At 43.9% G+C, this 22414-nt stretch overlaps 1 protein-coding gene across 2 annotated transcripts in view; it reads right to left on the bottom strand.

Annotated features, from left to right (window-relative positions):
• Positions 1-3976: 3976 nt before the first annotated feature.
• Positions 3977-22414, bottom strand: part of MAP2K6 (mitogen-activated protein kinase kinase 6) — a 113807-nt gene continuing 95369 nt past the window's right edge. For both annotated transcript variants that reach the window (XM_080923780.1, XM_080923781.1), the window contains 3 exons: positions 21605-21744; positions 11217-11262; positions 3977-5269 (listed from right to left, as the gene is read on the bottom strand). In XM_080923780.1, the coding sequence (XP_080779906.1) occupies positions 5192-5269; positions 11217-11262; positions 21605-21744 (264 nt within the window). In that variant the 3' untranslated portion in view covers positions 3977-5191. The remainder of the gene's footprint in view (positions 5270-11216; positions 11263-21604; positions 21745-22414) is intronic.

Below are 22414 nucleotides of genomic sequence, written 5' to 3'. Positions count from 1 at the left end.
CTTGCACAAACAGTCCACTGCAGAGAAAAAGAAAATGAAAAGAAGCTAAGAATCAAGGGTACAAGTAATATCTAAGAATGTGCCTTTCCCAAACTAACCTAAGTCATGATGTCAACCACATAGTAGTGAAGAGAGTAACTTAACCTAGAGGAAACTGCTTCATCGCCTAGAATAACAAATCCTTCCCCGGAGAACAGTCAACACACACAGTACTAAAATCTCCCCATGTTTCCTGATTTTATTTTCCTGTAATCCTCTTCCTAATAGGCCTCAGGAGCTAATCCAAATATGGAGTTCAAATTCCATCCACACAGTTAATTAGTTAGAACGTTGTGTTTGACAGTCTAAGACAGGCATTGGCAAACCATGGGCCTGTGAGTTAAATATAACCCCTGGACTGGTTTTATAAGGTTTAATTGTAACAAGGGCACCAGGTTCATTCATTTTGGCATTGTTTTCTGATGTCTTTAGATTTCAACAGAAGAGCTGAGAAGATACTGTATTAAGAACCACAAAAAGTCCGTGAAACAGAAAGCCAAAAAATAGGTACTATCTTGGCCTTTATCAACATTTACCACTGTATTAAGGGCTGATGTCGTTCTACATTCAATAGTATTGACTAATCTACATTTTATACTAGTCTATTGATCTATAAATCCATAAACTTCCATTCCTTCCCCAACAAAGAAGTTTCAAAACTGATGGTTCCTATATGAAATATGTTGTCCTAGAGAAAAAGTTCTAGTTTTCTATCTATTTCCAGGATAATCACAATTTAACCAGTTAAGCCCATAGAAAACTTCTGGGCACCGTTAGCACACACCTCGAATCCCAGTACTCTGTAGACAGAGGCAGGTGGATCTCTGTGAGTTTGTAGCCAGCCAGATCTACAGTGTGTGTTCCAGGACAGTCGGATCTACAGGGCAAGTTCCAAGCCAGCCAGGGCTACACAGAGAAACCTTGTCTCAAGAAAAAAAATGAGAGGAGAGGAAGGGAGGGGAGGGGAGAGGAGAAAAACCAAAGACTATCTATACCTGTCAGTACATTCAATGGTATTTTAAACAAATTTAGATCCCAGGAGAGAGAATCATGGCATCATGAAATGCTTGGCCATTTACCTGGTGTGGTAACTGTTTCTTCAGAGATTCAATGTGGCATTTTTTAATGTCTGTGTCAATGGCCTGATTGAAAACTGCTTCTTCCTTTAGAAAAATTTAAAAAAAAACAGAAAAACAGAAAAACCACTAGGACCACGAAGGTGATATTTATCCAAGTATCATTTCACTTGCTACGTCCATAAAAGTAGGAGATTCCTTGAGTCAGAAAAATCCCCTTAAACTCAGAGGCTTTCTGACAAACCTCCAGTGTGTGACGTAATAGAAATACTCTTCGGTTCGCTAGCAGAATGTCAACTCTAATAAACTGTGTGAATACATAAATCTTATTCTCAAGGTCAGAGAAAGTAATGACCACCCTAAGCCCCATAAGAAAAAAAATAAGGAATTAAGAACTGGATATCCATTGTACTTTTAAAACAAACTTGTTTTTCCTAAGCATTCCTAGAAGTGATTACTCTGAGCAGAAGTAACAAAACCTTGTGGTTAATGAAGACCTTTGTGGGCTTAAACCATGACATCCTAGACCCTCTTCATGTCCTTTGTGATTATAAAAGACACTGGATGGATTTGATTAGGAAAATCGAGAAAAGTGGTTGTCTTGGTCCCGGTCTTCTATACTGCACAGACTAGGGACTGTGTTTTACTATTACATTTTAAAAATTGTGTATGTGTAATGTGTGTATATTGTATGTACTTTTTTGGTGTGGATGTGAGCACATGAATGTGTGTGTGAGTTCACATGTATGTGGCTATGTGGAAACTAAAGGTCAGTGTGAGGGGGCTCTCTCTTGAATGTCTCTCCAAGTTTGGTTTTTTTGAGGCAAGGTCCTTCTCCAAACCTGAGGCTACTACAATGGTTGGCCAAGGAGCTTCAGGAATGTTCTAGGTTGCCCTTACTTTCTAAGCCACCTCCCTAGTGCTGTGTTGTTTCTAGACCATGAAATTTATTAGGACACAACTGATAAACATCCAAGAATGGCTTCAATCTTTAACATCACAATCAAGGAGGCAGGCAAACCCAGAATATCAACAAGCAAGAGAATGAAACAATAAGGAGGTCGGGGCTCGGTGACTAAGAATTCAGTTTTCAAAGTCACTGTTCAAAGACTAAGCAAATCTCAGCATTGCATGTGCCCAGCATCCACAAGCCTTGTGTTAAAATAACTCTACAGGCTTGCCGATATAAAATGAATTGTCAGGAGAAATGCTAACATCTGAGTGACAGTCTTCAGAGGACTGCTGCTAAGCATCTTGGTCCTGATTTGCTGACAGATTCAATCTTTTGGCCTACAGCATCACACACACATAAGAGGGGATGGGGTACTTGATAGCCCATCAAAGGCACCATGAATAAGGAAACTTTGGCATGTGCCAATTCTTGGTTTAGAAGATGGACAAAAACTAAAAACAATAACCCATTTTGACTATATCATTCTGACCTTTAATAAAGTGACCTCAACCCTGGTGTGCATCAGGAATACATAAGAGCCTTTCCGCTTGCTTGCTTGCTTGCTTGCTTGCTTGCGTGCTTGCTTGCTTGCACTAATTCCCCAGCTCGACCTGAACCAATTAATTCCAAGTCTCTGGCGCCCACAGGGGCACCTAAATGGTTCCAAAAGTATATCAGGCTTGAACTAGCAGCTCTTCCCACTACAGTATCTTACAGGTTCCTGCCCTGGGCTCACAGACCAAACAACCCAGGCACACAAGTGCAGAACGTGCTCTTTGTTAGAAGTGATTCAAAGGAGGCAAGCGATTGAGAATAATCAGATCCAGACCAGAAAGATGATTTACTTCAGCAGTTTCACTAGAATTGTAGGAATTGTGTCCTGGGGCTTCTCCCCAACCACTTCTGTTTACATAAGATGATTGAGCAAAGCAGGAAGACAGATATTAAAGAAAAGAACATTCAGATTTAGAAGGGTGGGTCGGGAGATGAATGGGCACAACTGAAAGGATAATACCACTCTTCTGGTAAGAAGTAAACAAAATGGATGTGTCTTTGGAGCACATGAAGCTCTGCTTAAGCAGGTACTAGGTGGAAGGGTATTTGGAAGGATGGAGAGAGGGTACAGCACACTTGGAAAGGGCATCTGTCCTCAGGTACATTCCACCTTTTGTCGAAGACAGGGTCTCCCACTGGCTTAGAATTCCAACATGTAGGCCAGGCTAACCCATCCATTGGTTTCCAGAGATCTGTCTGTCTCCCCCTCCTACTTTGCCATCACTGGGTTTATGGGCCTGGGCCAAAAGGCAATTCTGGGAATCTGAATGCAAGTCCTCACGCCTGAGACACAAGTGTTTTGCTGACAGCCACCTCCTCAGCCCCGCCAATAGGTATCCCTCAAAACAGACTATAAAAGAGACGCTGATGTGTCAGACATGTTCTAAACAAGTGTCCCTGTGGGACTGAGTCCTGAAGATGCAAATAATACAATGGAAACTGTACTGTTAATGCTTTTGTATCCAGAGGGGATGGAGAGTTCCAAGAGGTCAGGGAAGGGAAAGAAAAAAAGTGTACTTTTGTTCCATCCCCTTTTTTATCAACACGAAGACCTGGAATTCCAACAGTAATTGCCTTACAGTACCACTGTCCCAAAGCACTTGTTCCTCATTATTTAGCAAATATCTACCTTTTCCCAGCCACTTGTAACACATCTTGACCCTAGAGAACCACATACACATTAACTAGAGAACTCATGGTGTCTCTGATCACACTTCAGTCAGCCAGCAGAGCTGGAGAGTGGAGCGAGCTACTCCGTGGTACCATCAAATTCATGTCTGAGCCTGTGACAACTTGGCAGTCTGTCCCAAGGCACTGTTCTTCAGTAAGTTTTTATTTCATTAAAGACAGCCACCATTTCTCTTCTCTTACCACAGCCTTTCTAATAATCAGGCTTCTCCATTGGATGTGAGAACAAACCAGCAAACAGGATAGTTCACGAATTACAGAAGCCAACCCCAGGGCATATCCGTTGAGGAGGCACAAGAGAAGAAGGCCTCAGTTCCCTCTGCGAGCTTACATATCTCCTCTTCTGACTGACTGGTATCTTTCTAACTGATATAGGTGATCCTAGAAGCCACTCGGTAGGACTTGGTTTAACAAATGTACTCACACATAAAAATAGACACACACACACACACACATACACAAATACATATGCAAACAAACACATACACACAGAGATAGGCAAGTAAAAAAAGCACATCATTTCTCATTATTTTCATTTTTCTACTAACACTATACCACAAATTTGAAGAGAACCATTGTTTTTTTGTTGTTATTTTGTTTTTGTTTTTTGTTTTTTGTTTTTTTTACTCTTTGAGCCATGATACAAGTGACTTTCATATTTTCCAAAGTTGGGGGTAGGGGGTTGGAGAACATTAACTTTGACAGTTCATTCAAAAGATGCGGTGATGACCCACGGTTGAGTTGAAAGTCTGGAGCAGCAGCCATGACAGCTGTAAGCCACACTGCACAGGAAAACGCCCCTTTGCTTGAGATTTTTATAATATCCTTAAAGATGCATATTAAATAACTTCCTCTGAAACACAGACATGATCGAACTGAAAAGAATAAAAGCCCTATAAATACTGCCAAGTCAGCCTTGTCTCTGTATCTCCCTTCTTGCATAAAATGAACTATTTCCAACCAAGCGCTGAAAACATAAATATTAAAATAATAAAGTGGGATACACTACAGATCTACTTTACGGTCTCGTCACTACCGTAGCACCTTGTTACCAGGGCCAATGCATTCGTTTTGTAAAGAACACGAGAGAACTGAGAAGCCTGAGGAACCGTAGGACTCACCATTAAATATTTAATCACCTTTTCAAGTCCTAAGGCTTAATCGTATTTCATCTAGAGAGTTCAGCCTATTCTAGAGATTCCAAGGCCCCCTTTGGAGAGGAAAAAAAAGAAAAAAAAACAGGGAGAGGAAACCCCTCAGAAAGGCAGGGTTCGATGATCTCAAGATGACTTTCTGTTGGCGCTGTAGTGAACTCGCTTCACCCTGTAAACCCACCACTCCACAGTAGGGTCGACCAGTTAACCAGTTAGTCCATGGCTTTTTAGTCCCCGAGTATCAGTTTTACGAAAGATGCCACATCTGCTGCTTTGGCTTCATGGATGGTGAAAAATGGGTGTTGCTGGAAAAGAGAAGAAAAAGACATGGCATTAACACTTGATACTATGTAAACCTAGCAAATGTATCTGTTTAATAAATGGGTTAGCATCTCTATCAAGGCAAACTGGATTTCTCAAATTCCATGTGAAATCAAGCACACGTTTATTGATGTGCTTACCTCAAAGCTATCTCTTTGCTATCTCCCATTTTGATATGTCTAGGTTTCCGATACAACGAATCTATAGCTTAAGTAACATATGCAAGTGTGCTACGTAACTCCATAGACACAGAAACGCAAAGATTGTCTAAGACCCTCTCTCGACAAAATCATCTCAGACAGCTGCGATAGTAAAATGACTAAAACTTGACAGACTTGGGTTCCTTCACTTCATGGGATGAGGTACAGGGTGATAGAAAAAGTTCCCAGTGTAAATGGACAAGGAAGGCATCCATACCCTTGACATGGCAAAACTGGTTTGAAATAAAACAGCTAAGGCCATTTTCTTTTCTTTTCTCTTTTCAGATTTATTTGTTTATTATATAAGTACACTGTAGTTGTCTTCAGACACACCAGAAGAGGGCATCAGATCTCATTACAGATGGTTGTGAGCCACCATGTGGTTGCTGGGAATTGAACTCAGGACCTCTGGAAGAGCAGTCAGTGCTGTAACCACTGAGCCATCTCTCCAGCCCATAAAGCCATTTTCTAAGGCCATATCCCCAACAAAGACTTAACACTACATCAGTCCTGAAGAGTTTCCATTAACAGACTAATGTAGACTGTCAGACTATACTAGTCAATTCAGAAAAAAAAAAAAAATTTCAACTCAAAGACTAAAAAAAGAAAAGGAAAGGAAAATGTCTTTGTGTGCAGGTCAGTTAAAATCAACTTAAAGAAAAATGCAATGTCATGTCTTATACTTTGTAGAGAAAACGTAAGGCATACCTGGAGCGACCCCATATTCCCAAGCAAGTCAAATGACCAAGCCACTTCTTCTGTGTAATAGAGCAACCCCCCTGTATTGCTCAGCTGGATTAAGTGTTGGGCTATAAAGCCTTCCAGCTAGAGAGAAACACATTAGGTCATGTTCCTCAACTCTTCAAGTGGGCACAGAAAGCAAGCAAGGAAACTCCGAAGGACAAGTCCTTGAGGTACCACACCACACAGCCCTCCACTGCACCGACTGTGCCCAGGTCTCTGACTAGCCCGTGGTGCTAGCTTCAGTAGCCACTGTGAATGGCTCCATGGGACTGTTTTCTCACGCAGTCGTGACTCACTCTGCTCCCCTGATGAGGGGTTCAGTTTGCAACCTTCGCTCTGCCCACCAGTAGGTTTTCTAATTATATTTGCTTGAAACGTGGCAGCAGAGGGCTGGGTGAGTCAGCTCTGTGGGGAACGGAGTGCACACCCATGCAAGTCTTAGGAAACAATGCAATGGAGGAAGGAACAAAGGGTTAAAAACCCCAAAGATGGTGGGTGGTCACTGTTGAGCACTGTGACTCAGAACACGGAAAGTTCTTCTGTTTCTGCCCGTTAGTGGGTATGGGCTGAGTGCTGGCTCAGAGCCTTATGCCCAGTGTGAAGTTCTAGATTCGGAGCCCTTCATTCGACATTCTCCCATCTGCCAAATACTGACACCCCTCTCAGTTACTGGCCACTAACGCAGCACACTTACCAGGGTCTTGGATTTTTGTTTGATTTTGACTACTGTAACTCATTAGCTTTCCCGCATCCCCTTGACATTTGGGGATCTTTTTAAGATGCTTAAAAAGCTCTTGACTACCAAAAACAGGACACGCCAAGCCTCAGACTGTCTGGATGATGAGTCCAGTGCCCATCGGCTCCACCTACTGTCTTGTTCTCCGAGAGCTCAGCACATGGGGTTCCGGCCCATGACTGAATTAAATAATATGATCTGAAACCCTTCATTCAGAACAAGTCCTTTAGATGTTTTTTAGTTTTAAGATACTACTGTGAGGGCCCAAGGACAAGAGAGCAGGGAGCAAGCAGTCAAGCCAATCAACAGGGAAGGGGTGATGAGCCTAGTGTGGGGTTTTGAAGGTGAAGAAGGCTGAGAACTTGATTCCTTCTATAAACAACTAAGAATAGGAAGGTTAGTAACCTGGAGGTGGGCAAATGGGGCCCCACAAGCAGGTTCAGGTTCCAGCTTAAGTATCTCTCTAAAAAGGTCCAAGAGGGAGAACCCTGTACTACTTAGGAGTCCTATGGTGCCAGGAAGAAGCATGGAGACTTGTGGACACGCTGCCAGGAAGCACAGGGGCAAGGCACAATCACTAAAAGCCCCCCAAAACATCCCAGGTATATACCTCAACCTCCAGGACTGTGGGTTCAGCTATCCTTGTTTTGTACCGTGATTCAAATCTAGAAATTTCTCAGATATTTGGAGAAAACAATCACTCCATTGAGAAACAACCTGAACAGCCTGGCCACTATTTCTGGTGGTAAGTGTCTAAAACTTAGACACGGGAGTCATCAAACTATAATCTACAGACCAAATCTAACTCCTCCTCTGTGGTGGTTTGAATGAGAAATGTCCCCATAGGATCGGATGCTTGAATACTTGGTCTCCAGTTGGTGGCGCTGTTTGGGAAAGTTTAGGAGGTGTGGCCACCTTGCTGAAGGAAGTCAGCACTGGGGTCAGCTTTGAGGTTTCAAAGACTCATGCCGTTCTCAGTTTGTCCTCTCTGCTTCTTACAGTTCAAGATAGGAGCCTTCAGCTTCCCATTCCTGCTGCTGTGCCTTGGCTCTACCACCCAAGGTTCCAACCTTCTGAAACTACAGGCCTAAATAAACCCTTTGTTCTCTAGAATGACTTCGTAGTGTTTCACTACATAGTGTCTGACTTTTAAATAAAGTTTTATTGGAACAGAGCTGTGTGCACATGTTGCTTTCCCATGTTAAATATGGCTTCTTTCAGCCTAGTTCACTTGTTTTAACAGCAACTGCATGGCTCATTAACCTAAAATACTATCTAGACCTTTACCAAAAAAGTGCTGGTTAATATCTGCTGAGAACAAAACAGACCTTTGAGGAGATGAGCCAATAAGATGTTGCTTGAGGCATGTATAGCCCTCCGTCTGAATTAGGGTGCAGATTATTGGGGATTCCATAAAAAGTTTATATCTGGGTTCAAACCTTGATGATAATAATATTCCTTTATTTGGGGAAAAAAATCTTTTTTTTTCTCCCTTCCTACCTCTTCACAAATTCCTAAAACTGAAACAATAGCCTCCCGGCATGTGCCGCCCAGTGCTGAAGTCAGGGAGCTCCTACTCAGAATTTCCATTTCAAAACCTCAATTCCACAGGAAAGCAGGGAATAGTTACAGTCATAAAAGGCATGTCCATTTCCAGTACCACAAAGACTAAGGCCATCGAGGGGGAGGGTTGCCCACACAATCTTACATCAATACACATGCCAACTTCCCCCCTCTCGTGCTTGTTAAGATTGTATCAGGAAGGCAGACTTCAACATCAGATGCCAATGTATAGGAAACATTTTCTTTTCCTCAAATGTTTTCTGATGAAAGTTTTGATAAGAGGCCACTTAGATGAAAGGAAAAACAAAACGGATGGTGGGTACTAGCTAAACAACAGAGAAAATGTTCTTGTGTTAGAAATCAGTTATAAAAAAGAGACTTCCATCGGATCCTATAGGAATCACTCCTTGTCTATCACCCCTGATGTAAAATTATCTGTTAAAAGTTAAATGTCCATGCATAGCACAAAAAGGGAGTTGGGCCTAGAAAAGGCCTCCAGTTAGTCACTTCTAAAAAATAATAATTCAAGAACAGATTTTCAACTCAAGCATGTAGATATATCCTCAAAGACCACACATCTGTCGGAGTTTTCATTTTTAGATTGACTGATTGATTGATTGATTGATTTTTAAGTCTATACATATGCTGTCACTGTTTTCAGATACACCAGAAAGAAGATGGTATGGGATCTCATTACAGACAGTTGTGAGCCACCATGTGGTTGCTGGGAATTGAACTCAGGACCTCTGGAAGAGCAGCCAGGGCTCTTAACTTCTGAGCCATCGTGCCAGCCCCTACACATCTGTTTTCATACAGCTGCTGAGTGGTGAATATTAGACACTGCTCTTTTTAAAGACATATAATGGAAGCTCAAGAAGTTGACCCGACCCCAGTTCGTCTCCTCAGAGAATGGCTCAGAGTTCACAAAACCAACGTCTATCCCCAGAACTCAATCTCACACGTCTGAGATAGCCACACCGGTCATCTTTTGATAACTCTTTTCTAATATTTTATTCTTTGTTTTTAATTATGTGTATGAGAAGGTGGAATGTTTATGTACCCACATGAAGCAGACATCAAAATCTCTGTAGCTGAAGCTACAGGGCCCAACATGGGTGCTAGGAACTGAATTTAGGTCCAGGTACATGCTTTTAACCACTAAGCTATTCAGTAACTTTCATGAATATTTCCAAACGGTTCTTGCTCTGTGTCTCAGCTACCCCAGAACACTGTTTAATAAAAGACACCAGGAGCCTGCGCCTCTATGATGCACTCCGCTGATCCAGATAGACAGTGAAGTTATGGGTACAATGGAAGAAAGCACTCTGACTGTCGTTAGCAGGTCCACTACCAAGGTTCTCAAATTTTGCTCTTCCCTCTCTTGGGATTGAGCAACATCATAATTCTCCCTTGGTGACTCGCTTTGACTGTCAACTTGGCATAACCCAAGCCATCTGGGAAGAGAGTCTCAGTGAGGAATTATCTACACTGGGTTGGCCTGTGGGTATGTCATAGGAGGCTGTCTGAACTCAGTCAATTGATATGAGAAGATCCATCTCACTGTGGGTGGCACCATTCCCTAGGCAGAGGGTCCTAATCTCTTTTGGAGTGGTGAAGTAAAGCTAAATGCAAGCAAGCAATCTAACATGAATTTATTTTTTTCTGCTCTGACTTCCTGGCAGTCGTAGAATAACCTAAAACTGTGAAAACTCAAATAACCCCGTTCTCTCCTAAATTGCCCTCTGTCGGGATAATTTATCCCAGCAACAGAAACAAAACCAGAACATCTCCCTCCCAGTGTTAAAATTATAATCTTGATCATGAAGATACACCTGAGGGGTAGGCAGTAAGCACACATTCACATATAGTCTGAATTATTTCTCTCCAAAATCTGCCCCATGTTCTACATCTATTTAGGTAGAGGCACTATTACAGAACAGCATTGAGGTTTTGTCCTCATCATATATAACTAAGAGGAAAAACAATAAATTCAGGACCAAGTGCTTTACTCCGGTAAAAGAATTTACTATACTTCTTCCCACCAAAATGAAGACCAAAAATTAGAAAGATCACAAAATTCATCCAAGATTTGTTACGAAAAATTGACAGGTCACATGGCTTATACACTTATCCCATTAAAGTCTCTGAACTCACATATCTAGCACATTTACAGTGGGAACCTTCCAGATTTGAAAGCATCGGGGATTGATGGACATAAATGGTTTCCAGGTTTACTAACATGGCAAACATCACTGGGAACAATGACCTATTCTGAGCTTGCACCAAAAAACAAACAACAACAACAAAACATGAACAGAGTCAGCAAGATGGCTCAGTGACTAAAGGCACTTGCTGCCAAGCCTGAGGACCTGAGTTCAATCCCCAGGACCCACACGATGGAAGGAGAGAACTGACTCCAGCAAGGTGTCCTCTGACCTCCACATGTGCACTGTGCTGCCTGTGGACAAACAAATATACAAATACGTGCACATAAAATAAATAAGAAAATATTTTTAAAGGTCACTACAAGTGTCTAAGGGCCCTTAACTCTCTTGGGTCCAGTTCGCAGGAATCAACCATACCTCAGTGGATCAACTCCTCCCCGAGTGTTTATCTATGTATCCTCTTAGCCATGACTACATTACTAGCTGTTTATTTGCTAACACACACCAAAGTGTTTGCACTCACCATAAGCTCTGGATATGTAGGCCTTTCTTTGGAATTTTTCTTCAAGCTTAAAGAAAAAAAAAAGAACACATTAAAAATCTAACAACCATTTTTTCCCCACTATTAGGACTTTAGAACCAGTGTAAAGCTGTAACTAGCTTTTTTTTTTAATGCACAAAAAAACAGATCTCTTATACTGGCTTCCATTGTAAATTATAAACTCTCAGAAATTATGTTTTAAACCACGTCAGGTTTGCTTTAACATAAATAAGTATGTATGAGTGTAGAGAGTATGTGTGAGTGTGTGTGTGTGTGCATGTGTGTGTGAGTGTGTGTATGTGTGTGAGTGTGTGTGAGTGTGTATGTGTGTGTGAGTGTGTGTGTGTGAGTGTGTATGTGTGTGACAGTGTGTGTGTATGTGTGGACAGTGTGTGTATGTGTGTGTGAGTGTATGTATGTGAGTGTGTGAGTGTGTATGTGTGTGAGTATGTGTGTATGTATGTGAGTGTGTGAGAGTGTGTGTGTATGAGTGTGTATGAGTATGTGTGAGTATGTGTGTGTGAGTGTGTGTGTGTGTGTGTGTGAGAGAGAGAGAGAGAGAGAGAGAGAGAGAGAGAGTAGTGTGTGTGTGTGTTTGTGTGTGTGTCCCTTTAATACATCATGGATGCCACTCAGTCTAATTTCCTTACCTATGGCCTTTGCATTTCAAAACCTATCTGTACTCACTTTCAAGGCAGATTTTTATCCCACCTTCTGGAAAAGAAATCAGCAAAGGTTTCTTACTAAGCACCCCTCACTGCCTTCAGCCACATGCCTCTCCCTGTTTTGTGGTCCCCTTTCATATAACATTTGCTTTGACAAGTTCCAACTCTGCCTGAGACAGAAGCCACAAACCTATGCTTTACTGAGGAGGTGCTTCTTGTTTCCTGTCTTAGAGGATAAGAAAGGAAAGCACATTCAGTCAGCAAATTAGCAGTGGTTCTTAGAAATATCTTTGTGGTTGTGCACTGCTGTCTAGCGGTCATTTGGTTCTCTAACTACCCCAACATTTAATAACATCTGATGTCAGGGGCAGTCCTCATAAAACCAAAAAGTGAAAGAGACTCAACCCATCACCCCTGTCCTCAACCCACCCCTATCCTCGTCCCACCCCTGGGTCTAAGATGGAAAAGAAACGGTTTACTTGATGTTAGAGCTCCAGGTTATAAAACAATGTGTGAAACAACCTATAGCCTCCTGTAGCCACTGGGCCATAAGATCACACTTGAATGGAACAGAATCATTGATAAAGTCTGAGAACCACAGTGTGACGACATATTAAGTTCTTGGGATTTGTGCCGATCCGTCCTACTGAGCAGAGCTTAAGCATCCGACCTGAGCTCTGCTACCCCCACAGAAGCCCCTACGTGGGGCTCAAAGTACAGACCCGTGGGAAAGTGACGTCACTGGAAAGCATGGAACCATAGGCTTAGGCGAAATGAAATTCTCTTTAAAAATTCAAAGGAGGGGAAGCTTTGGAACCCAAACAACTTAAAAGCAGCCTACCAGTTTATTCCAGGCAATGCTGTGGGTAGAAGCCAGGGGACCTGAGACAGGCAGAGGTGAATACAGAAGTGTCAACCTGGATCTGAGGACAGACCTAGGACCTAGTGACCTCAGGGACCAGACAACCTATGAGAGAAAGTTCATCTCAACTGGGGATAAAAATAAGAGTGCGTTAGAAAGTAGAATTGTCAACTGCCGGCGTGGGGATGAGGATGTGTGCCTGGGTGAAATGGATGAACCCTTAACCCGCTGGTGGCTTTGCATATGCCTATATCCTGAGGGTCACTGTTGGTGGCTCCCAATGGTAGCTGTTCCGTACCTCCACCCCATGGGACACTTCTCCATGTCTGGAGGCATCTTTGGTTGTCACAACTAGTTGGCAGGATCTGACAGGCACAGGATGTCGTTAAGTATCCTTCAGTGTGCAAGCCTGCCTTCCACACCAAAGACAATCCAGTTGAAGATGCCACCGGTGCAGACATCAAGAGGTCAGGAATACTTGGAGGCTGGCCCCCTTGGCTTTCTTAAACTTGCTACACCCTTCTCCGAATTGGAATGCCATTGGAAGAACCATCTCCAGTTGGTTTATAGACCTTTGTTTCTATTCACATCATGACTGCCTCGTGTCTCCTGTCTCTCTTCTGTCTCCCTAGAAACAAAAGGTCATCTAAGTTCAAGTAGTAGTTCCCTGGGAAATTAGCACAGAAGGAGAAATATCCTCTGGGAACACTGTTGCCTCGTTCATAGATCCTGGACTTTGAAGTATACAGAAGCCCCAAATATCCAGCTATTATTCAAAGCAAATCTAAACCCGGAGATTTTCATCCACTGGGTAAACGATTTAACTTCTTAGATCAATAAAATAACACAAATATGACACATATACAAACTACACTTAACATCCAAGGAATTAAACAGAAAATCTGAGGTCTAGCAACGTAGTTCAACCAAGAACCAGCACGTGATGCCAAGTCTGGAGATCTTGTTTGATTCTTGGAGCCACATTGTAGGAGGGAACAAACTCCCATACGTTACCCTCTGACCTCCACGTGTGCACCGTGGTAGCATGCACCCCACACATACAAGGTAGGGGGGAGAAAGTGGGAGGGAGGAAAGAAGGAAGGTGGGAGGGAAGAGGGAGAGAGGGAGGGAATAAAAATAGAACTGTTTAAAATACATTAAATCTGAAACGCTCTGTGGCCCTTCCTATGACTAGCTTTTTACTCAACAGCAGAATTAAGGGGTTGATTAGCCAAGAGGAATACTTTGGCCTTGAAGTGTTAACATAAAGAGTTCTGGTAGCAACCGTGATAGTACTGGTGTCTGGTCCCCATTTACTGTGTCATAGGCTTCTCTCTTCCCGGTTGGCTAAAGGCTTTAAAGATTCCTTGTGACATTGCAGGGAGAAGCCTGGGCCTTGCACAGACTCAGCAAGCACTGTCACAAAGCTACATCCTCAGCCCCTGGGCTTTCAAGTTTTCAGTAAAAGTGACCCTGAGACAGGACTTTCTTTCTCCCCCAGACCGGTTTGCAAATCTTCACCTCTTGCTTGAATCCATCTTTTTTTAAAATGTGGGAAAAGTCGCCTTGGTTGACCAGGCACAAAATATGTAAGATTCCTTCAGACTTGAGAGGCTGTTGCTCAACTGCCCAGTAAACTACCTCTTGACTTCCCTAATCAAAAGGGAAAGTTTACCCCCAACTACAGAATTCTAATGAAAAGGTCTTTCATAGTGGCCAGACGTGGTGATGATGCCTGTAATTCCAGTTCTCAGGAGGTTGGAGCAGGAGGATTACAGAATCAAGGCCAGCCTGGGCTACAGAGGAGCCTTTTAGGGTGGCCTGGTGTATACAGTAAAACCTTATTGAAAAAGAAAAGGAATAACAAGGGGGAGGGGGAGGAGAGACACAGAAAGAGAGAGAGACAGAGGGAGAGAGGAAGGGAAGGGAGAAGTGGAGGAGAAAGGAAGGTGGAGAGGGAGAAGGTGAGGAGGGAGGGTGAGAGGGAGGGAGAAAGAAAAGAAAGAAAGCAAAGTAAGACTATTCGTTCATGGATACAGCCTATTCTCCCCGTCTTTTAAATCAAAACCCTTCAAAAGAGGCACTTAGAATAGTAAAACACCCAAGATAGAGTTGGGGTGGAAGCAAATGGAAGCAAACATCCCATGTTTAGTAGGAAATGCTTGAAACTCAATATAAAATAACAACCTTGGAGTTCAAAGGTACACCACTTTCTTCTTGGATGGAAGTCTGGCTTTTGAATTGTTCAAATGGCTTGTCACTGTTGAGTGTGCCATTAGCTAATTTCTCAAACTCCCCTTCCAGATGCCACAACACAGGCTCCTGACCACGGCTGGCACTACAAGCTGACCCAAGCTGTCTTGCGAGTTGCCAGCTCGAAGGCCGTGCTGACCAGGAGCTTTGCGCTCCCCCTCCCAACGATCATTTCCAAGAAGGGCTATTTGGTGTGTCCACAGAATAAAAACACGGTGTGCCTCCGAAGCCATACATTTGTCAAAAGAGAAATATCTACCGCCCCTTTTAACTTTCCTGTTCTGAGCAAACAGACTGTGCTTCATCGACTGTTTGATTTTAGCTACTCTGAGTCAGACAGTATTGACATCTGCACGGGCCTCCAACACACTCGGGTATGGCAACAGGCTCGCCGGCTGGGCCCTGAGACTCCAAAGTCGGCCCAGAGGAAATGCAAACATAAGTCTAACTATTTTAGCAGCAGGCGGCTTATTCTAGTGACTTTCCTGTGTCAACACATGTGAAAAGGTTAGAGTGAAAACTATTGGGTGGATCCAGTACATAAAGTGCTCATCCCATGAAACCTAAGGTTGATCCCAAAAACCCACATTAAAAAGCCAAGAGCAGCAGCACACACTTCTGATCTTGCCCTGGGGAGGTAGGGATAGAAAGATCCTTAGGCTTTATGGCCAGGCAGCCTAATTGAGTAAAAGACCCTTCCTCAAAACACGAGGTGGTCATGCCCAAGAAATAATGCCCGAGGATGACCTAGGCTCCCTTCCCCCTGTATACACACCATCTATATACCCACAAAACCATACATAGTATATGTGTACGAACACCTATATAAATTCAAACACATGCACTATATATATATACATAAATAAATATATATTATATATTGTGTTCCATATAGATGTGTGTGTGTGTGTGTGTGTGTGTGTTTATGATCTATCTGCTAAGGTCCCATTTTTACAAATAAAATCATATTAAACCTTCTACAAGACTAAACTGTAAGGATTTTCTACTACAAACATCCAAAAATCTTTTTTGTTTTTTCTTAATTAGATCATTTAAAGTGGAAAGACCCACTTGTAATCCAGATTGAGGTGAGAAGATGTATCTTTAATCCAGATCTTCTGAGGTGGACGATCCACCTGTAGTCAGGGCCACACCCTCTGCTAGCAGCCTGCACGAAGGACATGGAGGGCGGAAGCTGGCCCTCCTTGCCTGCTTGCTCTCACCTCACTGCCAAGTGCACTCCCTCTCTGGCATTAGAGCCACTTCTTCAGGGTCCAGAATGTCTCTCTCTCTCTCTCTCTCTCTCTCTCTCTCTCTCTCTCTCGTGTGTGTGTGTGTGTGTGTGTTTATGCATATATATAAACTTATATTCATTCCTACAAGTTCTATTTCTGTAAAGAACCCTGACTGATCAATAGGGAGATTCACACACACACACACACACACACACACACACTACTGTATTAGTCAGGGTTCTTTAGAGAAGCAGAACTGATTCATTCAGTTTTGTTCTTTCGTGTGTGTGTGTGTGTGTGTGTGTGTGCGTGTGTGTGTGTGTGTGTGTGTGTGTGTGTGTGTGTGTGTATGTGTGTGTGTGTGTGTAGGTGTGTGTAGGCACATGTTTGGGGGGTCATGATGTAAAAAGGGACCATGAGGTAAGAAGCATCTCATGGGAAGGGAGGGAAGAAAGGAGGGAGGGAGGGAGGGAGGGAGGGAGAGAGGGAGGGAGGGAGGGAGAGAGGGAGGGAGGGAGGGAGGGAAGGAATGTGACTTGGAAGCAGGGAAAACTCCTGTGAGGAGCAGACTAACAGGGTAGGAGAGTGCAGAAGGGAACTATGGAAGGAAACACTGAGAACAAAGTGTGTGAGAACATCTCAACAAAACCAAGTACTGAGTGTATTAACGATGAATTGTGAAGAAGGAACAAACGGATCAGCGTAGCTCTCATCTCGACACTCATGAGGGGTAAGTGCCCACACTTCCCATCCTTCATCCAACACGCTGTTTGCTCTGATGCTACTGAAGCAAAGGAGGAAGAGAAACACTCAGCCCTAGCACTCTGGGCTCAAATTAGCTGGGCACCAAGATGATGCCTCTCCCGAGACGCCCTCTGCCTCGCAGTAGGTCTTTTTCTCCGTGTCTGTTGTCTGCTGGTGCTGCGGTGTGCAGTGCATGAGACTTCCGTACTTCGGATTGTCCCTGCTTTTTAACTCTTTAACCAACAGCAAAAACAAATCCACCCATGACCCCTAGATTGTACCACGTCGGAAATCCACAGCCCCTTCTCTCTGCTTGACACAAAGATCTAGGGCCACCAGGAAAGACTCTAGCCTGACTGAGTTGGGACAGCACTTGAAGAGAAAAGGTCTTTCCGTGAAAAATGCACCAGAGGGACCGCTGTATGATTGGGAAATAGAAACTGGTAAGAGCTGGGGACAAAAAGTAGGCTTCCTTCAGAGCTAAGCACCTTGTCAGAGGGTTCCTGCCACACCATCTAAACTGTCGATCGTAACACAAATGAAATGATACTGGTTCCAGAGCATGCAATAGACTCATACAGTGATGTAAATGAAAAATAACATTTTATCTACTGTGGTGTGCCTGGCTCAGGGAGTGGCACTATTAGGAGGTGTGGTCTTGTTAGAGTAGGTGTGGCCTTATGGTAGGAAGTCTGTCATCGTAGGCGTGGGCCTTAAGACCCTCTTCCTAGCTGCCTGAAAGTTATTCTTCCCCTAGCAGCCTTCAAATGAAGATACAGAACTCTCAGCTTCTGCACCATGCCTGCCTGAACCCTGCCACACTCCCATCTTGATGATAATGGACTGAACCTCTGAACCTGTAGTCCAGCCCCAATTAAATGTTGTCCTTGTAAGAGTTGCCTTGGTCATGGTGTCTGCTCATGGTGGTAAACCCTAACTAAGACATCTATAAAGGTCTGAGGCACTTACAATATTTAAAAAGCGTGTGTATGTGGCAGGTGGGCACGCGGGGGGGGGGGGGAGGGGTGTCATTGCAAAAATTCAGTTTCAACCCAATTTTATGTTAATTCTCAGTATCACAGCCAACACTGTGGTGGTTTATGGTATAGTGGGCAAAAGCATTACTAACCAGGCAACTACAGATGATCCTGCTGTCCTAAAGTTCAACCAAGGATACACAAGGATGCTGAGAACTGCCAAACTAGCTCTCTTCTGCTGTTACCCAGTCTCCACGGTGATAAAGAAAATCCCTCCTTTACCTGGTCAATTCCTCAGAATGTAATTCCAAAGCAAGCAATACTGAACACTCTGAGGAGACCTGTGGGGCCAGAGAGAGATGGCTCAGTGGTTAAGAGCACTGGCTGCTCTCACAGAGGACCTGGGTTCGGTTCCCAGCACCCACATGGTATAGGGCTCAACAGCCTGTAAACGTAATTTTGAAGAATCTGACAGCCTCTTCTTCCTGCACACATGTATGGTATATAAACCTACACTCAGGTACACATGCATACCCAAATAAATAAATAAATAAATACATAAATACATAAAAGCTTTTGCAACTTAAAAAAAAAAAAATATGTCCTTTGACGGATTCTAGCCTGACATGTTTTTAGTGGATGCCACAAAAGAAACGACTTGCTATGTTGTGTGCACATGAAGTGACACAGATACCTAGGTTTCTAGGCATCTATCCCCCCTCCCCCGTTACAAGGAAGGCCACGACTTATCAATAGCCCGAAATATTTACATAATTAAACTATGGTATCTGGGGCTAAAATTTAGGAAAAAAGACCCAGAAAAGGCATTCCCAGGAGAACAGCCCTGAGGATTCTGAAAGTCACGGGAGAGGTTAGGTACAGCAAGGGTCATTATGGAAAGAGCAATAACTCGGGGACCTCAGCTCTCCCCACGTATACGCATACATTCACACCAGAACACGTTCATCTCTCAAGGTCTTGGGTTTTTATTTTATTTTATTTTATTGGACACTGGGGATAGAACTCAGAGCCTCAAACACTCAGAGCAGTTGCTCTACTCAACTCGGCCCCAACATTAGTTCTATAAATATTTGTAAACAGTTTCAATGTTTTGATTCTTTGCAAAAAAAAATTTAATAAAATAAGCTTAATAAGAGAGGGAGCAAAAAGAAGTTTGATACAGAAAAGCAAATGAGCACCTGAGAAGCATTCAGGGAGGCTCAGCAGCTGAAGGCAGGTTCACAAAATTGACAGCTAATCCCGGCTCTCACCACTTGCGGAGCTAATGCTTGGGAAGTTTGCTAAGGTCATGAACACTTGAGATTAAAAAAAAAAAAAAAAAAAAAAAAAAAAAAAACGCCTTTACTGATGGTAAGGCTCAGGGGTCAGAGCTTGGGGAAACTGCCAGAGACTGACCAGTGAGTGAGGAAAGAGAACCCAGAACGCTCTGCGTTGTAGAATGATTCTCACCTGCCTTCTTCTTCCCAAAGCTTCATGAAATACCCAGAATCCTTGGAGAAGGGGTCAGAGAGGAAAGCAATATAAAGAGGGAAGCTTGAAGGCTGGAGTGGTTAAGAGCACTGGCTGCTCTTCCAGAGGTCCTGAGTTCAATTCCGAGCAACCACATGGGGGAATCACAACCATCTGTAATGGGATCTGATGCCCTCTTCTGGTGTGTCTGACAATAGCTACAGTGTGCTTATATAGAAAACTAAATTAAAAAAATAAACAAAGAGAGGAAACTTGAAGACACTTCCTTACACACAGGTTCCTCTCCTGAGAACTCTTGGAGTCAACCACGCACCGTGACTCATGGCTTTTCCTATGTGACCTTTAGAAACTTGAGGATAAAAAGTGGGAAAAAGTGAAACAAAATGAAAACAGGTTTTTGATCTAAAAAGCAAAATCCTGACCCCGTTTCAAAGTGGCAGACGCATCGCCTTGCCCACACACAAACCACTCAAGGAAAACAGGAGGCGTTTCAGGAGAACGAAGAGAGGAGGGCGTCCAACAACGCTGTCCTAGAGCCGGGGATGCCCGCTCTCTCTGGTTATTTCAGCCAAAATGAAAACTCAGAATAAGGCACCATGGTAGCCTTGTAAAGCACTAATGGGAAGCACCGGGATGGGGCGCGAGTTCAGTGAGCACCAAGAACTGGTCCAAGGGGCCTCTAGCAACCGAGCATCGCCCTCGTCTCATCATGGTCCCCAGTAAAAGCTCTATTTGGAACAGCACTTCCAAAGAAGCAAGGAGACCAAAGGTGTGTTGCTTCTGTATCCTCGGGAGCCTTCCCAGGTCCAGGTCAATCCCCAGCGGCAAGAATGGTTAGGAACAGCTTGGGTTCCATCTGCTCTCACAGGATAGCCATCTAAACTAACTCGGTCCCACTTCCGGCTGTGCCCCGGACATCCACATCCTCCTCCCGGCTGCATCTTCGGCTGCGGCTACCATCACTAATCTAAGCCATCATGGGGATCGTGCAGACAGAAATCATGGGAGCATCTGGAAGGTGCTATGTCATCTTTCAGACTATCTCTCCCTCTCCCCCCTACCCCCGTCTCTCTCTGTGCTCCAGCCCTCTTTGGATTTGCCTCCAACCCCACAGCAGAACCTACTATGCTCACTCGGACGAGGCCATCTACAGTCAACATGGAAGAGAAGTTCTGCAGAAGACAAAGTTCTGCCGGATTTGGAAGCATCCAGGAAACATTCGTGAATGGCCCACAAACTTCTCAGTCCCGGTGAATCTTTACAGCCAACCCTAGCCTTCCAGTACGCCTTGCCAAACTTTGTTCCTAAGCTGTGATCGGTATCAAACTCCTTACAGCTGTTACTGGAATAAAATTCCCTGATGGACCACGACTTAAAAGGGAACCGGTTCGTCTCAGCTCACAATTCTAGGCTATCACTCCAGCACAGCAGGAAGTCGAGGCAGTGGGAACTTAAACCTTATCACTCCACATTCACGGTCAAGAACAGAGAAACAACGCATGCGTGTTTCGAGTATGTACCGCCGTTTCTCCCCGGTTCAGCCCGGGAGCCAAACCCAGGGAATGGCACATTCCCTTTTACTATTAGGCTAGATCCTCGCACATCAATTAACAGGATCAAAACAATGCCCCAGAGACTGCCCACAGGGCAACCTGTTCTAAACCACAGAGACTCCAGATTGAGGAAGGTGGAGGTTAAACTCACAAACTGCCCATCACAAGGTCTGGGAGGGGCCTTTCTTGCTTTGGGGAAGCAAAGCGGTACAAGGCTTCTGATGGGAACACCTCTCCTAGCTTACTCACCTTAGTTAGGGAAATGCCTCCCCGTGGCCTCAGCTCGGGATTTATTTCCTCCAAAACGAAAATAACCCCATCTGAATTTGTAGCCTCCAAAGACCTAGGCATAGCACCCTCCCCGGTCATGCCAATCCCAATGATTTCAAATAAAATATTGGCTTGAGTGAGTTCCCGTAGTCGCCTTGGAGCTGGGAGAAGAGGCAGGGACTGTGTTCGGCAGCACAGAGGGCATGCTTCACGGATGCTTCTGGAATGAGCGTATGTGATGGATCAGACTCCACGGATCAGAGTCATGAGAGCGACTCGCCGTCTTTGGCCTAGATCTGCGGGTGCAGGGGTTCTCTTACCACTGTGAGGTAAAGTCAACAAAGTCCGCGGAGAACTTGTCCGCTGGGAGCTGTGGAGAGGGCTCTTCCACCACCTGTTTTAGCTGCTGGAAGGGCGTTCCCCAAGAATCATACGGAAACCGAAGGATGGCCAGCTCGATCTAAAAGGGGGGGGGGGCAACCATTTAATAGACGCTCATTAGGAAGCATCTGTTTTTCTTTTTAGGAGGTCTAGAGATGAAGCTAAAGTATAATTCGGGGGGGAAAGGAGTTAATAACCCGTTCTCACATGATCTTAACGCTGGCTGCTTTTTTAAATATTGTCCTACCAGTGATGGATATTTAAACCTGCCTAACTATATGAGTCCCCTGATAACACCCGGACCTATTTCATAAAAACTTATCAGCCAAGAGCATTAAAGGTCAACACAGGAAACAACCAGTTTTTCAAATATCTGGCCAGAACAGGAATTCTTCGACTTAGGCAGCACCGTACCTCTGCTGCCACCTACAGGTCTCTTGGTGAAATGGAAAAATTTAAAAAAAAGAAAAAAAAAAGTTACCCAGGGACCCAATGACTCGATCTTTTTTTGGACTTGAGTAAAAGCCACTCTGCCGTTACAGAATCACATGTTTTCTGGGCAGGGACATGGGATCACTCACTGGATATAATCAGCTGCTAGTCCTGGGCAGCAGCCAGGACCACAGTGCGTAATTCCAGTCCTCGGAGACATACTAAAAATGTACAGTCACAGAGGTTACAGATAAGGCACTGGTTGTGTGGCCGTAGGACCATTCCCGGGGAAACTACACTGTCCGTTATCATGTTCC

The sequence above is a fragment of the Micromys minutus genome (assembly GCF_963924665.1).
Source record: "Micromys minutus genome assembly, chromosome: 10".
Lineage (NCBI taxonomy): Eukaryota > Metazoa > Chordata > Mammalia > Rodentia > Muridae > Micromys > Micromys minutus.
Note: the sequence above shows the minus strand (reverse complement) of the source record. Positions and strands in the feature narration are given on the sequence as shown.